Source organism: Pinus tabuliformis, chromosome 2_1, assembly GCF_031772625.1.
Source record: "Pinus tabuliformis cultivar Carrire ecotype Pingquan chromosome 2_1, CPIR1, whole genome shotgun sequence".
NCBI lineage: Eukaryota > Viridiplantae > Streptophyta > Pinopsida > Pinales > Pinaceae > Pinus > Pinus tabuliformis.
Genome location: NC_142299.1, coordinates 387,412,426 through 387,433,566, shown reverse-complemented (window position 1 = coordinate 387,433,566; position 21,141 = coordinate 387,412,426). Strand labels below are relative to the sequence as shown.

Here is a 21,141-nt window from a genome sequence, read left to right as displayed (position 1 = left end):
ACTTCCCACCGCTGTGCAGCCGCAATGGCAAGTGTAAGGCGTATGGAATCCATATTTACTACTGGAGCAAAGGTCTCGTCATAATCAATGCCATGCACTTGTTGGAAGCCTTTGGCTACTAGCCTTGCTTTCCGTCTGGTGATTTGCCCATCTGCAGCACTCTTGGTCCTGTATACCCATTTGCATCGGACAAGTTTCCTTCCTGAAGGAAGGGGGACCAGATCCCAAGTCTGGTTCTCAAGGAGGGAGTTATACTCCTCCTCCATGGCGGACTCCCAAGATGGATGCCCAGCAGCCTCAGCATAAGATTGTGGATCAGAAGACTGAACCAAATGACAATGCCAGGAGGGTGATGGTTCAGTGGCAGTGAGGACAAGAGGAGGCTCAATAAACTCTGAGCTAGTCCTCTGCAGATCAGAATTATCCCCCATAAGACCATTTCTAGTAGCTGGTTGGTCTTGTGCATGTATCTCACGTAAGCTCCTTGTTCTCTGATTTATGACAGGGGAATATGATTCACTGCTGGAAGCCCGATCTGTGCTTGGATGTGGATCATCATTTGCATGCACTAGATTTGTATCTGAAGACTCTGTCTTTGCATCTGCATGCTCTTCCTCGGCATCTGCATGATTTGTATCTGCATCTGAGTGCACTGAATCATCATCTCGGACATGAGGTAGATAAAAAGTGTCTGCATGCGGCGCTTGAGGTGCATGTAAGAGACTTTCCTCAAATTTGACACTTCGCTCAATGATGAGCTTGTTCGTAGAGGGAATTAGGAGTCGATATCCCTTCACACCATCAGGGTATCCAACAAAGATGCACTCAATGCTCTGTGGATCAAGAGCTTTCCTCTTTTCATAGGGGATCCGGGCCCATGCTTGAGAGCTGAAAACACGGAGGTGTGTGAACTCTGATTTAGTGCCACTCCAAGCCTCAAAGGGGGTCTGATCCTTGACAGAACTATGAGGAGATCTATTCTGGATGTAGTTAGCACAATTAAGTGCTTCGGCCCAGAGCTTATGAGGCAATGACTTGGCATGCAACATGGAGGAAGCCATCTCTTTGAGAGATCGGTTCTTTCTCTCAGCAACTCTGCTGCAGAGTGTATGGAACTGTGTACTACAACTGTATGCCGGACTGAAGGCAAAGGTTCTGAAGTGCTGTGTTAACATATTCCCCCCCATTGTCTGTACGGAGGGCTTTGAGCTTTCTCTCTGACTGTGTCTCAACTAGTGCTTTGAAATCTTCAAAGTGCTCAAAAACTTCAGATTTGTTGCTGAGAAGATACACCCAAGTATACCGTGAGAAATCATCAATAAATGTAAGCACATACCTTGCTTTTTTGATGGAAGGATGAGGAAAAGGCCCCATGAGATCACTATGTATCAGATATAGAGGAGAGGATGCTCTGTGAGTCTTGCTGGTGTCAAACTTTTCTCTGGGATGTTTGCCAAGAACACACCCTTCACAAACTCCTTTGGAGAAACTGATATTTGGCAAGCCTTCCACCATCTCATTCTTGCTTAGCTGCTGCATATACTTATAATTTAACTGACCAAACCTCTCGTGCCAAAGCCTACTACTATCATCAGCATGTGTAAGCAATAAGGAGGATTCAGATTCAATAAATTCAGAAAATGTATACAGTCTGGCTCCATTGTTTACCTCACCAGTTGCAATTTGGTGCTGCTATGTGGATCATATATGTTTGCTACATCTGGAGTGAATTCCACTCTCTTTCCAGTGCCGGAATGAGTGATCTGATAAACTGAAAGCAGGTTTACCGAAAGTTTTGGAACATGAAGCACATCTTCAAAGCTTCCGTGTAAAAGTTCCACTCTACCTTTTCCGGTGACCTCAATAGGTGAGTCATCTCCCATGAGGATGGGAGGTCCTTTGCATGCATCCAAAGAGGAATAGACTTCCTTTGCAGCAGCCATATGATGTGATGCACCAGAATCTATAATCCATGCATCAGGAGAAGAATTAATTGCAACTAAAGCATGAAAATTGTTACCTTTCCCGTGTGGCGGATCCTCAGTTTTCTTCTTAGCGCCCTGAGGGATGTGGTCCCCAAGGTTGTGCTTCTGAAGGATTTCTGCCATTTGGTAAATTTGTTTCTTCATGCAAGAGGATTCTGGATGGAATCCTCTTTGACAGTAGGTGCATCCCTTTCCTTTCTTCCCTTTCTCATTTCTCAAGCCGGAGGAGTCATTGAAGGGCTTGGTGTACCCTTCCTTCTTTGGATGGGAATGTGCTTTTCCTTTGTCTTTTTGCTGCTGACTTTTCTGATTTGAATTAGATCTATGATTTTTATTGTGGTTGCCATCATGCACAACAAGTGCATGTGCTTTTTGAGGTTTGATTTTCCCCATGCCAATGAGTTTATCTTGCTCAAAAATAAGGGACTCCATAAATTCTTTGAGAGAAGGCATAGTGTAGGATTTACCTGTTGCGAGCCTTATTGAATGAAATGTAGACACAAAGACGGAGTATTCCGGTCCGAGCTTTGACATAATAGAGAGAACTTGGCGACTCTCCTCCATGGATTTGTCAATTCCACAACCCTTGAGTTGCAGCAATAGATCATTATATTTGGTGAAGAAGTCTTGAATTATGTCATAGTTCCGTGGATCCAATGATAGCAGCTCCACTTCGAGCAGATGTCCTTTCATCTCATATTGTTTCCCGTAGAGATCTTCAACCTTTTTCAAAATCTCATTGGGAGTATTGCAGGCAGATAGATGAAACTGCAACTCTGGAGAGATGCACATGCATATGGATCCGTGGGCCTCATCCATACGGTTGAGGTACTTGGATTTCTCTATGGCTGAAGTGGGTTCCACTTCTGTAGCCATGGTAATCCTGTAGAACCCTTTATGACGAAGGTATCGAGCCATTTGGTCCTTCCATTCATGATAGTTGTACGGTGTTAGGATCGATGCTTTGGGAAACTCCATTTTTCTATCAATCTTCGATCTCCAATCTGTAATACTTGCAAAATAAAGTACTGGTGCGCCTTTTATCTAGCAACCTGTGGGCTCTGATACCATGTAAATGTGTTAGAAAACCTGCACAGATGAATCTAGCTAGTAAAGGTTGAACACACAGCTTTGCAGAGCAACAACACTAAAAGAAAATCGAAAGAAGAAAAGAATGATACATTCGAAAATATGTTACAATGCTCATGATATAGCCTCACTGGGTGAGATCCCAAGGTAATGCACTATAGTGGTGATCAATGAGAAGACTCAACACCTACAATAAGTTCCGGAGATAACCAGTCAGCTGCGGAGTTAAAGAAGGAGCAAATCAAGGAGTAAATCATGCAAAAGGAATCTTGCATGCAATCCCATGCTCTAACTAAGAGTCCGCATATAGGTGTGTAGTAGTTTCAACATGCAAAAGGAATCTTGCATGCAGTCCCATGCTCTAAGAGTCTGCATGTAGGTGTGGAGTAGTTCCAACAATAATTGCCATTACATTCAGAGTAAAGTGTGGATTGTTCAAGAGGCCTATCAAGGAAATCTGCTCAACTGATCTCTTCAAATTGCAGCAAGATATTTTATAGTCAGTACCAGCAATCTGTCCCACAAGTGATTCGGAAAAATACAAGATTGACGTAGCTAGCTTGAAATGTGTTCAATTGACCAGCAATCTAGCCATATCTGGAGGGATCTACTCAGCATTTTCCGCCTCCATGAATTTGTAATCTCTTTAGACAACGCCGTTTCTTTATTAATAATCCAATTTTGATATATTCCCCCTACGTAACAGGTGAGAAAAGGTTTTACGAAAGGTTTTACTATGGGTGTAACTATCACGAAACACGAAAATTCATTGAATTGCTTTCCCGTGAATGGTCAAACTAGATGTCGGTTTGGATGGTTTGATTTTATCTCGAAATTAATATACTTTTGAAAGAGTTGTGTTTGGTAGTGGAATATAACCTAAAAAATTGAGGTGAAATCTTGATTTGTGTTATTTAAATATGTTTTTTTTATTGTAATATGGATTCAGCACCCTGGAAAATCTTTAGGGCATTTGGATTGTGCAAAAATTATCCATCAAACTTGTGATTTCCGTAACCAAATTTTAGAAAAATTATACAAAAACACTTCCAAAAAATCATACTAAAACAACTCGCATATAAAAGGGAACTTGATGCACGATTCGATAGTGACTCAAATGTTTTGGTTTCATCAGTTGATGTGATCTTCGAATTTAATGAACACTCTAATTTTCAAGAAGAGAAAAATAGACACACTGTAATTTCGTTAGCGGATAACACAGACCTTTACGTTAGTAGTTTCCCGGATTGGATTTTTTGCTGATTAGTTAAGATTTGAAAATTAAGTTTAACTAGTATTTGCACCAGATGTTGCAAAGGAAACGCCGTAAGGCATAAATTGAAAAATACAAATACAACAAAAGAATACTTTGATAAAGAATAAAAATATATTAAACGCTCAAATCAATGCCCCATTAACTGGAAGCACTTAGTAGACATATCTATCAACATTAGGATTATACACAATGATCAAGAAATTTCCCATATACAAACAACAACTTCCACAACAACCTTTTGTCACATCCACATTTTAAGAAATGCCTTGGAACGTGATCGGAATCTTCCATATTGCCTTTTTCATTATGTAGATAAATCTTCCATATTGCTATTTTCATCATGAATATTGTTAGTTCATTGTTGTAAAGTGTTAGTGTGTTAAATTTAATACTATAAGTTCGAGAAGCGAAAAACATTCCTCAATTAGCATAATATGCATTTTTCTCTCACTGTGTATTTTTCAGTCAAAGAGCACAAGTAACATATTAACATGTGTTTTCCCTTCATTATTTTCATCATAGAGCCAAGAAATCTACGCCTTGTCTATAAAGTAACAAAAAAAATTTGAAATAAGTTTAATATTTCAAGCCAATGTCTAACCTATAAAGTAACAAAAACTTTTTGAAATAAATTTAATATTTTAAGCAATTGACTAACCTACTTTAATAATTGAAAAATTCTCAAATATGAATTATACTCCATAATAAGAGAGCCAACAGCCCATAATTTCACTAAAACCAAAAGAAACACAACCACTTGTTAAGAAGAAATTCAAGTAATAATAATAAAACAAAAATAATAAACATTAAAGTATAAAATGGTATTTCCAAAACACAGGTATAAATATACATGCTCTATGTCCATTGTTAGATTAAATGGGTGTGGAGAAAATTAGTAGAGAACCCAAAATTGTATTTCTAATTAGGAGAGGGGTGGAGAAATGCTTTAAATGCGGGTTGTTGTCATTCTAATGAAACCCTTTGCAAAGGGGATGTTAAGATTCTGAGAGAGAAGCTAGGCTTGGTAGAGAACACCTTCCTTGTTAAACATTCCCCTATTGTAACCAAAAGGAAAGGGCAAGAGAAACAATAATTAGTTTTCTGTTCACAAGTTGTATAAAATATATAGGTGCTATTGATGTCTAAGTGAATAATGGGAGAGATTATTTATGAAATTGTGATAAGGCGCACCTAGTTTTGTCAGAAAGAGGCATATTAATGACAAGTACATCACATTTAGGTAGGATTTCATCAAGATTTGTCTCCAATGTTGCTCCAGTTTCCTTTTCCAATTCGGGTCCAATAGAAAGACGGTCGTGGTAAAGAAGCTTAGAATTGAAGCGATGTACAAAGGAATGCAATTCAATTCAACATCATGTAATGTTTATTATTATTAGATTGAAATTTTGAAACAAACAGCATGCATGCATAAGAATTATGGAGCACTGATTTTTGAAAAGAAGTTTGCAACATCATGAAGTAGTACTAGATCCTAAGAATGAATACCTTCAAACGCTTAAGTAGTTCTTTGCCAATACGCCCTGCACCAATAGTACCAATAGTTTTCCCTTCTAGATCATATGACCTGTAAGAAATTGCTGCCACTTTCCAATCACCCTCAACAATTTGCTTATATCCAGGCACAAAGTTTCGCATCAATATGAGAATTTGCACATTAGCTCATCTTCTGCCACGGACACCACATTACTTGCTGTAAAAATTGTTGAAGAAGGTGTCAGTTAAATTATGAAGGATCATTGCAGAAACTTGTTCATACCAAAATGTCCATAGCGTGAACATGGCAGTGACAAGCGGTATAATTTCAGAAATAGTACTTGTAACTTCTGCGACAGTCACAGCAGCGGCTGCTGCAGCATTTAGATCAATGTGATCAGAACCAATACCAGCTGTCAAAAGAAGCTTTAAGTTCTTTGCCTTCTTGATCCTCTCTGTTGTCACATAGGCCCAGTGGAAAGGCGTAGAAATCAAAACATGTGCATCAGGTATGTGCTTCTCAAGTTCTGCAAAGGAAATTAATTATGTAAGTTTAGTCTATAGTGGGTTACAATTCTTAAATGTAAAAGAAAGCAAGCAATACACTGATTTCGACGATCCATGGTAGCAAGAAGTAGGAAAGGGAAGGCATACCAGAAAATTAATAGATTGGATTGTGGATTAAACAACCACCCAACTTCAATTGTGAATAACCAGAAGTCATTTATGACTTGTTTGACAAGATATATATTCTGTAAATCTCTCTTTTTGAAGCAACACATACGATACCATATAGATTGATTATTATTCAGGATATGAGGAACAAAAGGAAGTCTAGGACATAAACTATTCATCCATATCAATAACAGCAACAAATAACACGATTTTATATCCCAAGGGGTGGGTGGCCCTTCACGGGAGAAAATCTCATTAAATACCTTGGGGTTACCAGCTGGTATTTCAGTGAGCAGTTGGTTACTACCCTCGTCGTCCATCCAGAAAAACTGGGAAGAGGAAGGAAATCTGCAAGGGGCTAGCAAGATGCTTGGAACGCCTAAATTGTGGGACAATATTTTTCCGCACCCGAAAAAGAAAGATGACTCCAAGTGATGTGGAGTTGGAGTATGATATTACTAGGTACCATATAATTATACCTCCCTCCCAGGTCAAAGACATATGAGTTGAGTTAGAAGGTCGTCTCATGTTTCAAGGGAAATTGTCTGTCAAGAAGATTCTACAATACAAGAATCAGCATAGATGGTGCCTTGTCCAGCAGTCAAAGAAACTCTACCAAGCAAAACCCTGCTGATACACATTTAGCATTAGCTCTAAATCTTTTTCTGTGCTTTTGATGGCTAGTAACTACAGTTAGACAAATGAGACCTGCTAACAATTAGACCACAGTTTATTCATTTATTAAGAAGTCTGGTGTACATAGCTTGATGATGAGTGTGTCCCAGCACTCTAGTGTTAGCAGATAAAAAATCGCAATTCCAAATCAGTTATCATGATTTCAAGTTTCACGGGGCCAATTTGACAGCACAGTACATGTAGCCTAGTAGGGCATTTAAATTCCATGTTATCACTTCACCAACACAGAGAACACATATAGCCTAGTGGTATACATGGATACAGAAAGAAACAGGGCATTTGGGGGGCTTCTAACAGTTTAAAGAAAGAGATGGCATTTAGCACAGCTCCCTCCAAGCGTTACCAGATGCATAATCAAGGAAAATTCGGGGAGGCCAAGTTTTGGGAAAGGATAAGGAAAAAATTCGAGACAAAATTGGAGAGTAGAACAAAAGTATAAAGATATACACATATATATTTTGATGAAAATATATAAGCAATGGTGAGTGCGACAACATGACCTCCCTTCAGTCTGTTTCACAGAAATTAATCACTCAGTAGAGGAGCAATGAACCTAGCAGAGGTAAAAATAACCTAAATTGGGCTGGATGAGGGTTTTTATTACACAAGTTTGATTCAATCAACTAAGTCATATTCATGCTCAGAGGTCAAACTCGTGTCGACAGTCAAACTCTGTCAACAAACAAGTTACAAGTTGGAAAATCAAACTCTCTGTCAACAACCAAGTTTGACTCAGACAAGTTGGGAAAATGGCAGGTTCAAGCCACGATCCTGGTAACACTGGTTCAAACTTTCCCTTTTATGTTCTGAACCTACAAATCCCCTGCGCAACTTCTATGCATATGAATGATGTTAAATTAAGAAGTTCAAAAAGACACATTAATTTATTTTATTTTGTAGGAGTGCTAACTTAGACATAACAACAAAAGAAATTATTTGTTATATTGGCTAATGATTCCTTTGACAGAGAGATATTTTTGTAATTTCTGTTTCCTTTCTTGTCAAGTCAAGTTGGGAGAGCATTGTAGTTAGCTAGAATGAGTAGAGTGAATCTACTGAGAGGGTGCCTCAGGCTTTTGAGAAGCCATTGTAATCCCTTCACGACACCGGTGTAACTTTTATATTATGTGGATAAGAAAATATTAACTGTTGTTTCAAACTACGCGGTGTAACTTTTATATTGTGTGGATAAGAAAATATTAACTGTTGTTTCAAACTACTGTGTGTTGTCCACTATATTCATGTTACTGAATTATTAGATCTAGTTATCTTCTGATATGCCATGTTTGTGGTCTTTGAGTTCACCATTCAACAACAACAACTTGGTAGCTTGGAGTGATTGTGACAACCAACATTCCATAATATGTAAAATAGAGAAAGGTGAAGAACATGGTGAATATATACCAGAAAATTTCAGTGCAGACCACTGAAATCCTATCATGGTGTACGTGAGCAATCCATACATGGCTGTCTGAATAAGTATGTAGGGAATCTCAATTACAATCTGAAACAAACAACATATTGTGCAATTTAGATAACATATTGGTATATTTCAATCTAATGTAGTAATGCAATGTCAGTATCTATTATAATTTATCAAATATAATGTATTTTCCTGATTGAAATATTTATTATTAGAATGAAAAATAGGTGAAGTTTTAGTTGTAGGCTATCATATATATATATGTGTGTGTGTGTGTGTGTGTGTGTATGTATATGTGTATGTATATGTATATCTAGAAATAGACAACACCACTCACATCCTGGCTAAAAATCGTGCAGAATTGCCTATCCAAACGTCCAATTTTGATAAAAGGGCTTCCTGCACCTTCTCGAAACCTTCTGATTTATAAAGTATGGTTTCGGCCACTTGCTACGAGCAGGGGTCGCTCCTCTACTATGTAAATCTATGCTTCTCTCCTCTGATTTGTAAATCTATGCTTTTATGTTACTCTTTGTTGCTCGTTGTGCGGATAGCCCACTTTATATTCTATTGCTCTTTGTGCGGATAGCCCACTTTATATTCTGGTTAGGGTTAGAATTTAATAAAACCCCTTTAAGTGTGATTTACTAACAAAGAATATACTTTTTTTTATTAAATCTTACTCATCCATATAATTTAGGTTATTAAAAATGTACCACTTTATTAAATCTTACTCGTCCAGTAAATTTTTTTAATTGAAAAAACAAAAATTATGAAAACCTTTTTTTTTTAAGATAATCTTCGGCAAAATCACATAGCGAATCTTTTGTCGACGCGTTTCGAACCAACTAGTGTGGTTCATCGTCAGGACAAGTTGAAGAACCAATCTAGCTTAGCGTGAATAAATAGAGTGTGCAGAGATCCCAACGGCTAATTTGACCAAGAGACCCTGGTCAAACTACTAAAAAATTATTATTCAATTAATATTTCTCTAAAAAGCTAAATATAGGTAAATATTTGGTAAATTTTAAAATAATTAGGTAAATCTACTGGTAAATTTAAAATAATTAGGTGTATTATTCTTATTATGTACCTATTTTAATTAAGATGGTTATTATATCCCTTAATATATCATATTTAAATATTATTCCAATGTAAAGGTACCAAACCCTATTTTTCTACTAGATAGTTGTGTGATAATTAATTCAAGGTCTTTGGTAAGTTAGATCTATACCAAATTTAATATTTTAATTAGATTGGTCATTAAGTCAATCAGCTAAATAACTAAATAATAATCTAAATCTTCTATTATTATTATTAGAGAATTAGCTATATTAGGTGAAAAATATAACTAATATTATGGTAAATCATAATTACCTAATAATAGTTATTCCAAGGTGAACTATTATTACTAATAATTTAAGGTCGATAGTTTATTATTAAAACTAATGTTATTGGTACCTAAAACATTAAAAATATTTTTATTCCAAATTTATTAAGGTTAATAGTGTCATTATTATCTAATATACGTTAGGTCTATATCAAATTTATTATTTAAATAGATTGGTCAATAGATTAAAAGTTTATTACATAATCTAAATCATCTTGATAGATCTAAACAGTTTGTTCAACTATAATTCCTAGAATCATAATCCCAATTTCTATTCTAACTTATAATCCAAGGTTGATGAGTTTATTACTAAACTACTATTCTGGTATCTTTAAATCTACAGGTTAAACCACTATTTATTAAAAAGAATATTTATTCCAAATTTTTATTAAGGATAATCATATCAATACTGATAATTATTGATATTTATAAGGTTTAAAATTTTTTTTAATAAGAATTCGTTTAAGGGAAACTTAATTTTTAAGGTTAACCTAGGGATACTTAAATAATATAATACTAATAAGCCCCATATATACAATAATAGCTCGAAACAAACTCAACCGTTCCAAGATCATAGGACAAAACCGACAAAAGAAATTAAAGGAGGTGGAAGACAAAAACCCTAAGACCTAACAAAAGGAAAAGAGAAGGCTAAGAAGACAAGGCTGGCACCCAGCAACTGCTAATCTTCCAGCCATCATCCCTATTAAGGTTGACCGGCCTTTTTTCGATCTCCAGGGCCTCCCTAAATTTGCGATGGTGAAAGTGCGCAATTTTGGCAATGACTTGAGCCTCCTCTATACACACATGATGCATAGTCTTTCCCGCATGCTCAGCCAGGGCCGAGGACTTGGTCCTTCCATGTCTTAAGTCAGCCGAATGCTCGCTAATCCGTTGATTAATAGAGCGACCAGTCTCACCAATATAAGGGGTCCCGCAGGAACAGGGAATGACATAGACGCCCTTCATGTCCTTAGGGTCAATCGGGTCTTTCACCGACCTGAGGGAACCACGGATAGTGTTGAGAGGTCTAAAGGTCGCGGCCGCATCGTACTTCCTTAGAATCCTTGCAATCCTGTCCGTGGTTCCTTGGATGTACGGAAGGTTCACACCCATGATATGATCCTTGGAAACTTTACGAGTGGACGGCTCCTTCTTAGCCTTGAGGAAGGCTTTTTGACCGAGGCGTCTATCATAACCATTCTTCTCAAAGACATCCAGGAGGTGAGCCTTCTCCTTTTCTAGGCTCTCCTCATCCGAAATTCTAACAGCACGGGTGGCAAGCGTGCTAAGAACACCTAACTTTTGAGCAGGGAAATGGTGGGAAGAAGCATGCAAGTATTGCTCAGTATGCGTCTTCTTCCTATACACCTGATGAGAAAAGGAACCATCCACCTTTTTAGAGATGAGAACATCCAAGAACGGAAGACAACCATTCTCTTCTTTTTCCATCGTGAATTTTATGGCGGCGGATTGGTTATTAAGGTGACAGAAGAAGCGATCGAGTTCATCCGGACCATGAGACCAGACAACACCAGTGTCATCAACGAATCTCCTCCAAAGCTTTGGTAAGAGACGAGAGGAGGCCAAAGCCTTCGACTCAAAATCCTCCATGAAGAGATTCGCGACAACAGGGGACAAGGGGGAGCCCATGGCAACTCCGCAAGTTTGCTCATAGAATTCTCCCTCGAAGCTGAAAAAGGTAGAGGTAAGGCACAGCTCAACTAACTTGGCCGTGTCAGGGTCAGTTAGCTTATTAATAACCATCATGGCCTCACTGATAGGAATGCAGGTATAGAGAGAGACCACGTCAAAACTAACCAAGATGTCCTCTGGATCAATATTAATATTCTTGAGATCCTCAATAAAAGCAGCCGAGTCTTTGACAAAAGACTCAGTCTGCCCGACCAAGGGTCTCAATTTTGCCGCGAGGAACTTGGCCAGGAGGTAAGTCGGACCACCTATGGTATTGACAATGGGTCTCACGGGGACCCCCTCCTTATGGATTTTAGGAAGACCATAAATCCTGGGAGTGATGGGGTTACCCTCAATAAGTTTCTGGGCTAGAGGAATCGTGGAATTGCACGACTTGATCGCAAGAGCGACTGCTCTGGAAACCTTTTTGAGGGGATTCTTCGAAAGCTTCTTATAACTCCCGTTCTAAATATTTAGAATAAGCATATCTATAAACATAATTAAAAATTTAAAATTAAACATGCCATTTGGAAAATAAAAAAATTAAAATAAATAAAATAGATACATAGAGGAAAGAGAATGTCATAGTTTAAAGCCCTTTATAGAATGAAAAACATTTTGAAACAAAAACCTCGACTTCGAATAAGGAATTGGCTCCTGTAAAAAAATTTGATCTCTTACCTAATAATTCACTTTTTTCAAGAAGTGAAGTATAGAAAGGAGAAGATAAGGGGAAATATTGAAAACTTCATTCCATATAAGTATCAACAATAACTTAGTTCACAGTTAGAATACAAAGTTTAACCTCACCTCCATGTTCAATCAGTTTCTGTTTACACTGTTGGTGTGCATGCCAACCCACATAACCAGCACCAATAATGTAGTTTTGATATATTCCCGACGCAACAAGTGAGCGAACGTTTTACGAAAGGTTGTATGGTTTTGTTTGCTTTTTCAGTCTGTTGGCGTAACTATCACGAAACATGAATTGCTTCCAGATGGCAGTGTTACCCTGAATTGTCGGTTTGATGGCTCCATTTCATTTCAAACTTAATGCACTTTTAAGAGCCGTGGGTTGAATTTTACACGTAAGTGTATTTGTCAACACGTCGTTTATATTAAAGATTATTTTATGATATAGAGTTTGCGAGATTTAATTTTTTCTTATTCTTAATTTAGGAAGGAAAAAATTTCTGTTTCTTAATATTTATATAATTATTAATAATCTTAAAAACTAATAATAATTAATCCAATGTATACAAGTCCTAAAATAAATATTAAAAATACTAAAATTTAATAGTAATAATAATAATAGTTTATGTTATTATCATAATATTAATATGATAATCATAAATATATAAGAATATAGTTGTTATTATTTGTATTGTTATTAATTATCATAAATAATAAATAATTGATATTTATTGTTATTATAAAAATAATAATGATTATATTATTATAATAATAATAATATAATATTATAATCATATATTATTATTATTATTATAATAATACAATATAATTGTGATTATTTTTTATAATTTTAAATTATTATATTATTTTAATAATATAATGATAATATATTATTATGAGTTATTTTTATTATTAATTAATATATATTAGGAGTTTATATTATTATTATAATATTATTATAATAATATATATAAATAATCTGGTTATTAATATTTATATAGTTATTAATAATCTTAAATATTGATAATAAGTATTAATATGGTTGATATAAGCCTATCAGCGTATATCATGTTTCATATAAGTCTATCCGTGTTTATCAATCACATTGGTAAATGTGGTTGTGCTAATATAGAGTTTGTGAGATCTAACTTATTCCTAATTTAGAAAGAGAAATTGAAAAAATTTCTCAACTATCACCAACAACTCATAAACCAACATTACAAACAAAAGATGTCAAGCATTAACTCCAACTTCCCCCCTTAATGATCACATTACATAAATTTATTGAAACCACCCATAAACAACAAAATACACAATAATTTTTTCACTGGTTTACAACTTAGCAGTCTCCAAACATTGAAAACTAAAGTGAGACAATGATGTAGATTAGACTATTTCTTTCACCTTATCTTAAAAATAAACCACATTAGAGCCGAACTTGGTAACTATGATTGAATTAAGACCGAACTTGATAACTAAGATTGAAACATTGAAAACTAAAGTGAAACAATGATGCAGATTAGACGATTTCTTTCACCTTATCTAAAAAATAAACCACATTAATTAATGCGAAAATAAACAAAATCCTATGATTATTCCAAAAAAGCATTTTTCTATAAATTAATTTGTTTTACCCTGTAAAAAATGTCAACGAAAAATCTAAAGCTATTATCACCTAGCCTGCGGGATAATAAGGGACCTCCAATAATAAGTATGAAATATGTCGGTGAGGAATAATAAATTCAACCTGACCCAGACGGCAGGCTAAATAATTGTCAAAGCTTAGTTGCACACGTTTTGGTATTGCGTCCACCCACTGCGATGACAAATCCAGGGAGCGGCTGTGGAGATCTGCAAAAAAAGCATTTCATCCCTCCCTTAGACCTACGGCAATGGTAGAAACACAATCTTCCGTCATGATTCTCCTTCTGGCCTTCTTCTTGTGGGTCGGCGTGTGCAATCTCCTCCGGCACAGACGATTGCGTCTAATTTCATCAATGGATCCCATCCGCGACGCCGTGGCTCTGTCGAAGCTCACACTTTACGTGGAGTTCCCTCTTCTCAGCAAGAAGGCTATCGAATTCGCTCTTTTCAAGACCTTCGCCATACCCTCCATATCCAACCTGTTGGCCGCCACTCGCCAGTTCTCACCACCAGCCGTGAACAAGCGATACGACGACACCGACATTCTATTACAGGAAATGCTCCTCAATCACGTTGACAGCTGCAGGGGATCCCTTGCACTCCGGCGCCTCAACTTCATTCACGGCCGCTACAACATTTCCAACCAAGATTTTCTCTACACGCTTTCCACCTTCATCTTGGAGCCCAAGCGATTTGCCTCCAAGTATGTTCGCTCACTCTCTTTTCCGGTGCATTTAGTTGCTTTTCAGAGAAATTTAAAGGGATCTTCGTTTTTTCGTTTGCAGGTTCGGTTACCGGGAGTGGACTGAAATAGAAACGATGGCGAATTTCGTGGTGTGGCGCGACATCGGCACAAGAATGGGCATCCGAGATATTCCCGACACGGTGGAGGGAGTGGAGATCTTCAGCCGGCAATACGAAGCCCAGAAAATGGCGTATTCCGATTCCAACAGGGAGATCGGCGACGCCACGTTGGATCTCCTGCTGTCGACTGTACCTGCTTGCCTCCGTCCGGTAGGCAGACGGATCGCATATTGCTTGTTGGAGGAGAGGGTTTTGGACGCCATGGGTTATCCCCGTCAGCCCTATTGGCTCATCTGGATCGTTGAGGTCGTCCTGCTGCTCTGCGTTGGCAATTTTGTGAAATGGTTTCTACCGCCGAGGCCGCGGAGGTGGTCGACAGAGAGGATTTCAGTGGAGGAGGGTGCCGAAGAGGAGGAAGCTGCGAAGGTGCATAAATTGAGGTACAGCGAGTATAAGCCAGAGAGTTATCCAAATGGTTACCAGATAAATGAGGTGGGCACTGGCAAGCCGGGAGAATTGGGCGTGGCGTTTGGCGGAGATCTCAGCTGTCCATTCTTCCCTTCCTTCTCGAACCCCAAGAAGCAGAAGATTCGATGACGTGCTCTGCAGATTGAACGTAGCTATCAACACTTTGGATTGTTATTGGGTAACTTTGAAAGAGTTGAAGAAACTTTAATATTATAATGTTTGTATGCTAAATGTTACTTTCATTGAAAGAGAGTTTCTAGTCATAGGCTAGAAACACTATACTTCCTATGAAAATGAAAATGTTTAAAAGAGTTTCTTTTAGTTTACGATTCAAAAGGATTTGTAAGATGGTAAAGATGGAAATTTCTTTTTACTCGTCTTCTAATCTTTCGCTCTTCGTCTTTCTGACCGTAATAAAACAAATTGAGTAACCAAAGGAGCGAACAAAAATCCCCCATTCTTTTTCCCTTTTTCGCTCGGCTCATGAATAGGTGGAATTCATCGCAAACTTTTTGGTAAAAAACCATTCTAATGTTTTGCTTGGAGTAAAATTAAAAATCAATTAACTCAATCGCTTTAAAAATTATTTACCTAAATTATCTCTGACATTTAGCCTCTATGTTCGGTGTAAATCGAAGTTAGGAGATTTGCAGCAAACAATTCGGTGTTAAGAAGTGCAGATTTCTTGGATTTATTTGTTTACTAATTTTTTTGGTTTAATTAGTAATTTTTTAAGTCATTGAAGTCCAGAATGTTAAAGATAAAGATGCATTCTTGATGGGAGGGCCATAGCTTTTTTTTATTTCAAGACTGGTGCTTTGTCCATGGTATGACTCTTTGTGAGATAGGATCTACATCTAAGTTCATCTTTCGGGGATGTTGCTGCACCACTACAATGAGAAGCTTATTAAAGCAACCAGTGATAAGTTGGATACATTTCAGTAGGCTGAAACCCGTAGTCATGGCCTGAGTTCGCTGTTTACTAGTGTAGATGTTTGTAAATAATTCCACCAATGAAACTAATAATTCGCTGAGTTTCAGATTGGAAGTAGTCTGAGCAGTGTTATACATTTGACCCAGAAAAGTTGAATAGATTTTGAAACAAACATCGTAGGAGCCAAACATCTGGGAAAACCTACAAGTGTTACAGGTCCTCTTATGTTGCTTCCTTCCCAGTTGTCTGAATTGCCATGTGTTGCAGAGAGGAGAGGAAATGAAGCTTGCTATTTGGTCTGTTGCAGACTGCCGACTTGTTGATGGCGGGAGAATGGTACTCTATTTCATATTCATCTTCGAGTTGCATTCAACCGATAATAAAAAGATGGTGATGGTCTTATGTTACCATAAATGTGAACTGATGTCACAGTACTGTGTCAAGCTTGGTTAAAGGTCTTAAATAACTTATAGATTAAGATATATTGATTGCTATAAGACAGACCTTTTTTTTTTTACCAGAGCAGGTTGGCCTGAGGGTCAGAAGAATTCTAATAAAAACCCAACAATGGTCTCCGATATTTGTGAGTAACTAACACCACACCCAACCACAAACATCCATATAATAATTAATGATTAGATTATTATTTTAATATATTAAAATAAAAACTCTAATAAATAATTCATTGTACACATTATTTATCAAAATTAAATAATATTAATATTAATAATCTATAAATCAGTCTTCGAGAATTGATTGAAAATTAACTTTATAGGTGGCAGATCAATAATTCCTAAACCTTAAAAATTGAATGATAACCCATACGTCAATAATTGCTACACCTAAAATACCGAGAATCGATAACTAACCAAAACTTATTTCTTTCCTACGCTATTCTGACTTTAGAGGGGTGTTGGTGTACTATAATAGCATTTATTTCAATTTTAATCTTCTGGTCGTAACTTTTTCTTGTGTTTTATAATCTGATATCGATTGATAAGTATGAAGGGTGAGAAATAATAAGAGCATCGATTTTATGAATATGAAGGGTGAGAAATAATAAGAGCATCGATTTTATGAATATTAATGATGAATAATGTTATATATTATACTAGGTTATAAAATGAGTTTTTTGTCATTTTATAAACAAACAAAATTTAATAGCAAATTTTTTAAAAACCATTTGAAATATCTAAATTTTACAATCAAATTATAAAATTTAACTTACTTTATTTGAAAGTCATCCTTAATTTAATAAAAATACAATAATATTAAAATGATTATTAATTTATATTGAGACCATTTTTATATAAAATATTGTTCCTTTTAAATATCAGAAAGAAATTAGTTATAGTTAAGTGATGGTATTTTGTAATTTGACAAAACCACATAACTTAATATACCTTATTCTAAAGTCATCTCTAATGTGAGTACACCATTACCATGATTATTAATTCTAACTCAAATAATTTATTTGATGATTGTTTATTTTTGGTAAGTTTATTTTTTAAATATTAAAAAGAAATTAGGTGGATGGTGGTATTTTGTAAATATGAGTTTATTTTTATTAACAAATAAAAATAAAGAATAAATGTTTTGGTTTTTAAAAATGGCATTTCAATGAGAAAATACTATGAAATATGAATGTAAATTGATTTTATATTGAAAAGGGAAAGTACTTGGTAGTGGTGATGCTCATCGAATTGTGCTTCCACGAGTTTTGTAAGGCGTTCTGCATGATTTATTATTCTATGCTTGTTTTCCAAGTTACTATTACACAAAACAAAAATTGGTGACAAAAACTAAATTCACAATTTTTTTGTAATTTTAAAAAAAAATTCGAATAATAATGCGCTTAAAATCAAATTAAATTACTTTACACTTATTTAATCTTTATTATCAATTTTTGGTGTAGACTTTGTTTCTAATTTTATTTACTTACATTTAATTGGAACCATCCTTGATGTAGTACTCAAAGTTCAATATTAATGTTAAAATTAATCATTAAGTAATAATCATTTAATTGGAATCTTACTAAATTTATCCATTTTAACCATGTTGGAGAGGTTGTAATTTTTTTCTTCAAACATATAATATTCATATAGCAGGGACCATTCCTTAGATTTTAAGGACATAAATTTACATTAATTGTTATGCATATATCTCCAAAACAACAACCTCAAAGGTAGTGTTCTGTCACATATCCCGGTGACCTCGCATGTAAAAGCAGGGAGTTGGAATTCTTTTATACAAATTACCCACAAGTAATTATCCAATTCACAACACCACAATTCATCATTAACCATTAGATATAATGTTCATTAGTACATCAAGTAAATTGCAATAAAAGACAGTAAGTTGCATAACCATTAACCACCACTGTGGTAGTGTAATAACATAAACTGTCTCATGAATCCTTGCATCCATTTCATGATTTCCTTCACCATATTAATTAATCTCATACTTGGACGTTATGCTTATGCCATCAAATAAAGAACCATCAACATCAAGGATTCATCATCATCAAACTGACACAAAAGGCAATCACACCATTGAACACCAATATACCATGGAAACCCCGTAGGGTGAAAACTAGCAAATGTTTAATCTTATTATTAAATGCTCATGAGGGTTATCACCCCTCACACAATGGCTTATAAGGGATTCCATCCCTTAACCATTTTTATAAAATCATTACAATGAATTATCATTAAGTTGTCACATAACTAGCTAAAAGCTAATACATTTTCCATGAAACTCTTTTCTTACATACCGCCACATGCAACATTCCTTGTGGCATGATTGTTCTAGCAATGGACGATCCTGCAACTCGAACTCATTTGCATGGACCATTAATCCTTTTCCTGCCACAATGTTAAACATCACTTTTATTTGGCACCAACTGCCATCGTTTGCTGTCAATGTTGTCATCAACAAGCTTTGGCAACAAGATTAGATACCATATTATTCAATCAATAATCAACCTCTAAAAGAGATCATTAAACATCTACTCATATGCATGAGCAAGCATGACATACTATTTAACTAGTACATATACTCAAGTAAATATTGTTTTACCTCCACAATGTTTATTCACACTAATGCATAATTCTCTTTAAGAGATCTAACTCATTAGTTCTACTAACATGTATAACACAATCGTTATATCTTCATACATGTAATAAATTGTTATTTCTATGCTTAAGCACATATGTTCTTTTCACATAGTTATTTTTCGAGAACTCAACATAGTTTCTCTATTATACAAAGAACATAACTCTTACATCACAATAATAGCACCTCTTTAACGTATGCAACACATATTCCCTTCACTAGAATACTACCATCATTTCATGTAACAAATCACATAATTCTTTCTTAAAGGAAGTCATTATAACCTCATTTCTTTATCTTCCTATAAGTAAGTTCCTCATGCTTCGATTTCAAGGAATTAGTTAGATATCCATCTTTATCAAGATACAATAACAAGGTTAACTTACCCTTTATGCATCAAAACCAAGAAATCGACACAACTCATCTAACAAGACAAACTTTTCAAGAGATTATTATTTTCAAGAAAGTTAACATAATCACTCTCTCTATGTACACACAAGATCATACAAAATCATACTTCCATAATCATATTAGCTACCCTTATGTGCATGCAACATGTGTTTTTCCTAACACAATTACTTTTACTTCAATGCACATAATCTTTCCGTGAAACAAGTATGGATTCTTGGTATGATATGAACACTATTCATATGTATTTAAAAATAAGAAACTCTATTTTTGTTTCAAGTGATCTTCTCATAAAAGCAATCATCTTCATCCATGAGGTATGCACACTTTCCTAAAACGAAAACTATATCTATGTGTATATAAAACATATTCTTTCTTCAAGAAAGTTAGTATGATTACTTATGTGCCTAGAAGCACATCATTAGCAATTTTCTATCATGCACGCAATGCATAACTATTTCACAAGAACTTCAAAATCAGCTAGAAACACAAAGCATTTAAGCTTATATCCATTTTCAAGAAAACGAAAAGTGACTCGGCATTTAACACAAGGAAATATTTCAAAAGATACCTAAATAAAACATACATATATTTTTCCTTCTAGAAGGGGAGTAAGTTACTTATCTTTATCCTTGGCGGCCTCCTTGCCTCCATCACCTGATGCAATCGAGGTAAGCTCTAAAGAACTCAACAAGCATTCCTTTTAATGGCGTTCCTCGAATCCTAGGCAGTTTCTCATTAGCAGTCTCTGGTCTCGCATGACCTTCAGAGAAATTTGTGTCCTTCTATGCCACGAGAAATGGTGATTAATTAATTGATCTATCACTAAAGAAAACAACAAAAATAGATGCCAGCAAAAATTTTGATTCTCTAAAGCCACAGAGCCTCGACTTGCTTCAATTTGGGCACGAGCTTGCCGCTAATGTGCGTGGCCATGAGGCGATTGAGGTCGTTGATGAAAACTGCCAGCATGACAGGCTTTTTTTCGACCAATCTCACTAGAACCTTCTCCATATCCAAGTTCCTAGCGCCTTCCCCTTCCTCGTCGAGCTCGAATACAGCCGGATTAACCCCGAGGCCGCAGAGGAGGCGCTTGACCACATGACACATGAAGCAGTAAGTGACGTTGAATACGAGCACCACGTTGTAGGAGGCGAGGCACTGCACTCTTTGCAAAGGGTTTAGGCTCATCGTGGCTATCTTCGTGGTCATCGTTTCCTCCTCGGCGTCCTCCATTAAGCTCTGCCCCAACTGCAGTGTAGCGGTGGCTGGCCTCTTATAGGCCGCAGAGGCCACGGTGCCTGGAACTGATGATCCGCCAGCCCTGTATTACGAATTTTGCATCATGATGAC

General features: G+C 36.1%; 1 protein-coding gene and 1 pseudogene across 1 annotated transcript; one reads left to right on the top strand and one right to left on the bottom strand.

Moving 5' to 3' along the window:
• Nucleotides 1–5,365: 5,365 nt before the first annotated feature.
• On the bottom strand, nucleotides 5,366–6,839 carry LOC149200483 (formate dehydrogenase, chloroplastic/mitochondrial-like; annotated as a pseudogene).
• A 7,387-nt stretch (nucleotides 6,840–14,226) lies between these two features.
• LOC149200482 (ER-bound oxygenase mpaB-like) lies at nucleotides 14,227–15,629 on the top strand. Its single transcript, XM_089399584.1, has 2 exons — nucleotides 14,227–14,763; nucleotides 14,846–15,629. Exons 1-2 carry the CDS (start codon nucleotides 14,309–14,311, stop codon nucleotides 15,459–15,461), a joined length of 1,071 nt encoding a protein of 356 aa, XP_089255710.1. The 5' UTR covers nucleotides 14,227–14,308; the 3' UTR covers nucleotides 15,462–15,629.
• The last annotated feature ends 5,512 nt before the right edge of the window (nucleotides 15,630–21,141 follow it).

Coding starts and splice junctions, on each gene's coding strand:
- LOC149200482 (XM_089399584.1), top strand. CDS start 14,309: ATGGTAGAAACACAATCTTCCGTCATGATTCTCCTTCTGGCCTTCTTC. Junction 14,764..14,845: donor CCCAAGCGATTTGCCTCCAA/GTATGTTCGCTC, acceptor TTTCGTTTGCAG/GTTCGGTTACCGGGAGTGGA.